Raw genomic sequence first — 8,552 nt, 5'->3', positions numbered from 1 at the left:
CCGAGTCGACGGAGCGGCGGGCCCGTGGCCCAGGTACTTACCATTTTCGTGATATCGTCTGTCTCGCAGTCAGAGTGGCACACGCGCGCGCCCGTCCAGTTCCTCCCGTCAGCTGACGAATTATTGCCGCGATGGAGAAAATCGCGCGAGTCCGCGTAATTCGAGCCAACAGCTACACCACCACTTACCACGGGCGCACGCACACAACTAATCCAAAAGAATCGACCCTCCGAGCTGCGGAACTCCGCCGTCGGTGACGCCACGTATTCACTCTTTATCGAGTTGGTGCGCGTGTGTTGAATTGGCAGGCCGCGTGCGCGCGTATGCGTGCGTGCGTGCGTGCGTGCGTGCCTGCGTGCCTGCGTGCGTTAACGCGTGCGGGGATAAATTTTGTGAGCTTTGACGAACGTAGGTACGCTGGGCTTCGTGTGGCTGTCAATGGGAAAAAACGAACCGGGAGATAATCGTGGGAAATTATTGACGAGACGAGCCGCTGGGCGATCTTTCGTTCTTCCTTAATTTTAATAAGATTTCGCGCATTCGATATGCAATATCGATCTCCACGGCTCTCTTTGCCCATGAAGTTTCTCATTTCCTACACTTGTATGCACTTTCGTATTGCCGAGATTTTTTAATGGGAAGGCACACCGATTGGGCTACGAAAGCATTATTTATTACGGAAATTTCCATAAATGCCGCGATGAGTCGCAGAGACATGCGCCCACGCACTCACGCACGCACACCTCGCATTTAATTGAAAAATGCAAACGACCGTATTCGTTCGTCAATTGAGTAAATCGATTTTTATCCGAACAAGAAATTGAAAAAATTGAAAAAATTGAAAAATGAAAAAGAAGAATAATCGGTACGTGAGTAGTTTTGTAAAAATTGAATTATTAACGATCTTCTTCGACGTATTATGATGCATGTTCATTGCGTACTAAAAGCAAAGAAGAAGAAGAAGAAGAAGAAGAAGAAGAAGAAGAAGAAGAAAGGTATAAAAAGTAATAAATAAAAAATAATTATAATTGGCTGCGATACAGTACAATGCATTGTTTATTTTAATTAAAAACCGTAAGACGATTGGTGTTCTTTGTCATTTGACTGTGCGCCGTGCGTTGACTCATATATTTACAGAATTCGGCGCGAACGTGGAAATAAATTAAATCGGATGTTTAATCGAATGGAATTAATAATACTTATGAAAATATTAAAATGTTTGTTAATTGAGGTGATTAGAGCGAGAAAGATATATTGGATCGAGTAGATTATCTGATGCGTGTACACGGAAGAAAGAAAGTCGATTATGACGGAGGGTGTTTTTTAATTTGTCTCTATTGTAATCTGAAATTACTATTATTATCGATGGGTAAAGTAAGTATATAATTAACAATACATTTGCATTATAAACAAATAAAGTAGTTGAACGAAGCATAAAGTTTTTCTTAAATAATGTTTTTTTTTTTTTTTTCTCTAATAATCGCCGACTCTTACGGATAAAGTGGATAAAGCAAGATAAAGTTTTATTGGCATGAAAATCAAAGGAAAATCAAAGTAATAAAGCAAGTCTAAATCCTATAAAATAATATTGACTTTTAACGTTTCAAATGATATTGTAGCCGTTATATTAATTAAATGTAAAAACTTTGTTGTAAAAGTTTTCTAGGTATTAACAAAATTTTCTATCTCTCTCTCTCTCTCTCTCTCTCTCTCTCTCTCTCTTCATCTAATTATTCATAATAGTTTTTATGATTCGTAGCTTTACGAGATAATTAATCTTATGAATATGATTCTTTTAAGTTATAAATCTACGTCAAGTTCCCCAACAGTGACGCAGCAAACTAATTTACGTTGTCTGTAAGACGCTCGACCAGATTACTGACTTTTAAATTATAATATTTCTTACATTGAGTATCACTATGCGCAATAGACTTTAAAGGTCATAATCCATGGTATATATCATAGATTTCATGGCATCTGTGACAAGAAAAAATAAAATATAAGTAACGATAACAAGTTGTTTACGATTAATAATTTCAATAAATTCGCGCGTTCATTGCTTTAAAGAAGTTCATTTATATACAAAAACTTCAAATTTTCTTTAATAAAATATCGTGACTGGCCATTAAAGTTTTCACCATTATCCATGTCTATAACACTTCCATGAATCTAACAAGCTTAATTTGAGATAAATAATGCACAGCGAAGTTTAAGAGATCGTATAAACCATTGATTATCGAGCAGTTAATTGACGGGAGTAAAATATTAAAGATAATATATTTTTAATTAAAAATAGCAATATTATCAAACAACCAGTCGAATGATGTTTATAGTAGTGTACGTTGTATTCTTACACATTGTTATATGTATTTCATATTCAATTGTAGAAAAATGTGTCCTTATATAGGAAAAACATTGGACACGTTGATTGTATATTTTTTATCGAAAGGAAATATTTTTCAATGATATTACGAGGAAAAAAAAATGTATTAATTCATTATAATGACAAGGACGTGTGTTTAAAGGAGCTGTTGTTGGAGCTCTTACTATACGCTGACTAAAATAGTCTAAATACAGCTAGAATGCTGAGAATTAGTTGGGCATATTATTATGAGCATTTTGTCCAACTTTTCTTAAATAAAATACCAGCTTAATAGCATTTAATGCTCTTCTACGTATATATTATTTCTCTTATTATTTCATCGATTTTATTTCTTGTATTATTTCGATTGACTGCCTAGGCTGTATGTTTTGTACGTGGAGTAGATTTTATTATTCAGGCGTTGTAATTTATGTGGTGAAAATGGTTTCGTTTCAAATGAAATAAATAGTTCGATATAGAAGATGAAAAAATTTTGTTTACATAATGTTTAATGAAAATAAAAACTGTTTAATACAATATTACTTATCCTTAAGCTTATAAAATAAATACTCGTCATTGATGATATAAAGATGGAAAATTGTTAAACTTCTTTTGTATGATATATACATATATATATATATATATATATATATATATATATATATATATATATATATATAAAGCCACATATGCTGTATTTTATTATTACTATTATTATTATTACTATTATTATTACTATTATTATTACTATTGTTATTACTATTATTATTATTACTATTATAATAATAATTATTATTATTGTTATTATTATTATTATTATTACTATTATTATTATTATTATTATTATTATTATTATTATTATTATTATTATTATTATTATTATTATAGCAGGACTTACGTTAATTTATAATAATTTTCTAACAATCATAAAAATTATCTCGGATAAAAAATGGTTTTTTGTTTTTTATACTTGTTATAACAATTATATTTAAATTTACTGTGATGGTATTTACAGTTTTGCAATCTTAAATATACTATATATTATGTTCATTGAAGTTGTATATTTATTTTATTAAACTATAAATTGATATTAAAAATAATCATTAGTTAGGATAACGATTGCAATACTCAGGACAACAATAACAATTGTATAAGATTACAATTAAGTTAAATGTCCATATAATCCATCTAACAGATTTATAGAAACAACACAATAGATATAATAGTATGTTAATAGTAAATTTCGTTAAATTAACGCGAGCTAAATCAAAACGGTATATATTTGATTTTAAACATTTATTTAACATTTACATAACATTATTTATAAGAGTATTATGCATTAAACTTTAGGAAAATAATTTGCAATGTTACCGCATGCGAATTATATTTAGCGATAAAAGATTTATGTGACTTTGACTTATATTATATTAGTCTTAATAATAATGCATATATAAGATAATTAATAATCATATATATGATCTTTCTTGTACAATGTCATAGATATTTTTTCTATGACATTACATATTTCTATAAGTCACAAAGATAATTCAATATGAAAAACTATATTTAATTATTACAAACACTGTCATTGCTTTGTATTAAATTTTTTTTTATAAAGTTATTTGTAATGCCAATAAAAAATTACTTGTAAGATTTTTGTATATATATATATGAAAAAAATTAATAAATTTAATACACGATATAATGCAGAATAATATACTTCAATAGTGGATGTAATTCTCGTTTAAAGTTCGAAGAACAAGATTTTTTTTTTTTTTGTTTATATTAAATTCTTCCAACTTATGAACTTAAAATTTCTATGTGCATCATCTTTCCAAGTTCTTAAACTATCATATTGTTTAAATTTAATGCCTGTGAATTTTATATCATTTAATATTTAAAAAAAAAAAAAAAAAAAAAAAAAAAGAAATAATACATAAATTTTTATGAAGTAATAAATTTCTTAATTAACTAAAAATAGTTTTTGAATCCTGTGCAGCCGACGGACAAGCGACAATAATTATCACAATGTTAATGAGAAATGAGAAATTAAAATAGATTTAGGGAGAGTATGATTCTCAACACGCGCGCGCGCACACACACACACACACACACACACACACACACACACACACATATGTACACAGTTTATTATCTATTTCATATATTTAATAAGCCCTTCAAGAATTTCATTAGTAATATTAGTTGGAGATTGCACAGTACATCTGTAGATAAACACATTCGTACAGGTAGACGCCACTTATTTTACAGTCATCGATCGATTTGGAATGATTTTTGTTTTGTTTTTTTTTTTTTGTTTTTTACCGTCGATCGTCATTGTTGGGTAAGCAAACTGCAGATATGTTGTCAATAGAGTTAACTTTTCTAATTCAAATTCGCTGCTTTAGTAAAATTTTGTTCCAAGCTTCGTATTTAAATGACGTTACTTTAATGATATGAAATCTTGCAGAAATTCGATATCCCGTCCGACACGAGTTAACAAGAGTGAGGAGACACTTGTTCTAATGCGTATATTTATTTTGGACTGCAATGATGTGTTAAAAATTTTATCTCTTTATTTTATTTTATAAAGTTTTAAGATAAATATTGAAAGTTAGGTTGAAGATATATTTAATATTTTACTTAACGTTTTATCACATTGCAACTGTATTTCTAATTGTTGTACCAGTTTTTATTAATAATACCGATATTGCGATTATGTATTAAATTTATATTAGAATTGTTATTTAATCGGTCTTTCTTAATGAAATTAATCAATTTTATTTCGGAATTTGTATTTTATTTTATTCCATTTACATTTCTGTATATTAAAATTGTTCAAAAAAAAAATATATATATATATATATATATATATATATATATATTTATCTATATTTAATTCTTTTTTTATCAAGTATCCATACTATTAATTGATATATTTAAATATTTTTTATATTTATTTGAAGAGTAATATATTTATATCTTACGAATAAAAGTAAGTATATAACTTTTTGATATTTAATAGAAATTAAAAGAACAATAATATTATAATCTCGTTGATTCTTTTACATATATATTTCTTTTTAATTTTTATAAAATTAGTTTGATAAGAAGCAAATAGTTTTATGCGAAATTTTATGTTATAAATGTGATGTAAATTTTGATTATTAGTTGCTATTTATTATGTTTGATTCGTTTTTATATGATCAATGATGTCTTGTCATGCACTGATAATTGACAATTCTGAAACTGTAAACTATACTATTAAGCTATATATTTTATATAAATTTATATTAATATATTCTTATAAATATACGTTTTATTGATAATTTAATATTTTACATATTTCATAATGGCCACAGCTTTTTTTGGTCATTAAATTGCGTCACAGTTACATTATAATATCGTTACATATATGATATAGTATATGTAATTGATATGTAGTGTACTGATTATTAGATTTTATATTACCTTGAAGGAAATAACCAATGGGGGTAAAAGCCTCCATTAATTTTATTAATATAGTTGTATTAATGCAGTTGATAAAAAATGAAATGTCTATTTATACTTATAAAGCAATTTGTATATATTATATTTAAATTATATTATCTTACAGTTTTAAACTTAAATACATATAATACACAAATTTCAAATGCAATTATATTTATGCTTAATATAAATATAAATAATTATAGGCGTATAATGTGGCTTGGTAGAATGAGGAATTTAAATACGTAATATGTAATAAGACACGCTTTTAAAATTTCTTCATATATAGTAATAAAATAATATAATGAACTAATTTATTAAATCTTTATAATTTCAATTCATAATGAATAAGTATGTTATTTAAATTGTTATCATAAATTGTTTTCATTTATATCGTTTATTTTTATATTAACATAGTTGCACAATAATTCAATTAGTATATTATGTACAAGTGGGTAAATAATTAATAAATATTATATTTGGCTGCGTCAATTTTAACAATATATTTTCATAAATCTTTCGACAGATTTTTTCCTGTATTTACAAAATTAATTATCCATGTACAATCATAGTTATCATTACAAACTTAAAAAAGTGTTACTTGCGCGCATATTTCGTCCTCTCAGTATTTTCAGTCCTCGTGTATTTTGTGACAATTTTCCGGTATATACTTCCTTAACTTCCTTAACAAGGACAACTATATATCTGAGTGCATCTTTGTATGCTTTTTGTCAATCTACATGTCATATTTATTTTATAATAACGCGCATAAATAATAATGGCCAATGTTTGTTTGCGTTTCCGTATAAAGACGGCCTTTGTTGCCTATGTTCATTGTTCACTTGAAAGTTTAAACTTATTAAATTTTAGAAATTGAATCTTAATAATACAAGCGTTGTTATTTTTTCGTTACAAGAAAATTGATTTGAATGAACAATTGAACGAATGGACACAGAAAATCTTAAATTTTCAAATTACTGTATTAATACACATAGATGGTCACGTTACGAAGCAAGAGTTTGGCATTACATAGTTATGTAAATTACAATAATTTAATTAAGCTGTTAATTACAAGATTATGATCTTATATGGAACTATACAATATATATTTTGTTTGTTTAAAAAATTCTTCTAATATGCAGGCTGAATGTAGCGACAACTTTATTGATGAAATACTATATATTTACAAATGATCGAAGCTGGTTGACAAACATAGTTTTGCACCTTAAAACTATAAACAATTTTAATATTTGTAGAATATATATTTATTAAATAATTGTCATGCCTATTTGATATATATATATATATATTAATTTTTCTGTTTAAATATTTATAAACAGCAAATAAAATGCACATTTTTTAATAAAAACATCTATGGCAGGCGAAGTTAAGAGAAAAATTAATAATTTATAAACTGAATTTATGTAAATGATTATGAGTCATTGTCTATAGAATAAAACTTTTATGCATATAAAGTTTCATTCTCGCACGAGTAGCTGAAGATAACATTGTCACAGTATAATTGAAATAATAAGTAAAATTTGTAAGGTTGTATTTGTTTAAATTTAGCTCCAGTGTCCATAAATTCACTTATAATAAAATAGTCCCTGATTTCGGGCATGAGATTACCCTTCACTTAAAGCTTAAGTCATCTTTAACTTCATTCATTGATGAATTTAATTTGCTTGGTTATAACTACCTTGTTTCATTTTCATAAGTCTTTTAAATTATTAATTAAACATTGCCTCTGATTATTGACAGTGATGTGCTCAGAATCTCAGTAACGCCTTTGCTGATAAATTGAATCATTAAATATCTGGATTGAAATAACTGTAGGTGCAACTTCCAGATAGTTTTTTGATTCAATGCACTAGACTGAAAAGTGATGGAAGGTAAGATAAAAGAGTGAGTGAGTGAGTGAGTGAGTGAGTGAGTGAGCGAGAGAGAGAGAGAGACAGAGAGATGGAAGCGTTTAAAATATAATTTAAATTAGCAAATTGTTACATGTGTAGGATATGGATGTGTCTATTTGAAAGACCATTGGGTACTTGTACAATACGCTTACCTACACTTTATTACTTTACCGTGAATGTATAAACGAACAACAAAAGGGATAATTGTCTCATAATTAAATCTCAATGAAATTACAATAATATAAATGATAAATAATATTATTTAATCCAACAGAAACATTCTGAAGTACTATAATTACCTCCCCACTTTAAAATAACTAAAAAAATAAAACAATTTTATAATTGTCATTATAAACAGTAATATTAAACGTTATTATTTCCGACTATTATTTTATTTCATTAGCTTCGATCCTTCTTTTCTTTTTTAATAATGGACATTAAAATTATAACTTTATGAGATTAAACATGTAATTTGCGAGATATTAAAAAGTATGTAATACTATAAATGTACGTATGAACGCATAAACTGTCACGATCCTACAAATTCTTCACATAAAAAATGACGTCATATTAATTTAGTATTGTATTAGTTTTTTTTTTAAGTCTCAAAGCACAGTTGCAAAATATTTTATCGCGAACCTGAAATTGGAGAAATTATGACATTTGTATTTGCGATCACGAATAACTCGTTTATAATATAGTTATAAATGTAACATCACTATGTTTCTTTGTACGTTTGTTTCTAAAATATTTGTCATTATATGTAAATACATTTTTTTTTAAACGTT

The 8,552-nt window shown here is 27.1% G+C and overlaps 1 protein-coding gene across 1 annotated transcript in view; it reads right to left on the bottom strand.

Moving 5' to 3' along the window:
* fwe (calcium channel flower) overlaps positions 1-243 on the bottom strand; it is a 4,437-nt gene extending 4,194 nt beyond the window's left edge. The window contains exon 1 of the mRNA XM_011501337.1: positions 42-243. Within this exon, the coding sequence (XP_011499639.1) occupies positions 42-44 (3 nt within the window). The 5' untranslated portion in view covers positions 45-243. The remainder of the gene's footprint in view (positions 1-41) is intronic.
* Positions 244-8,552: the final 8,309 nt, after the last annotated feature.

The sequence above is a fragment of the Ceratosolen solmsi genome, unplaced genomic scaffold, assembly GCF_000503995.2.
Source record: "Ceratosolen solmsi marchali unplaced genomic scaffold, CerSol_1.0 scaffold3, whole genome shotgun sequence".
Classification (NCBI taxonomy): Eukaryota; Metazoa; Arthropoda; class Insecta; order Hymenoptera; family Agaonidae; genus Ceratosolen; species Ceratosolen solmsi.
Note: the sequence above shows the minus strand (reverse complement) of the source record. Positions and strands in the feature narration are given on the sequence as shown.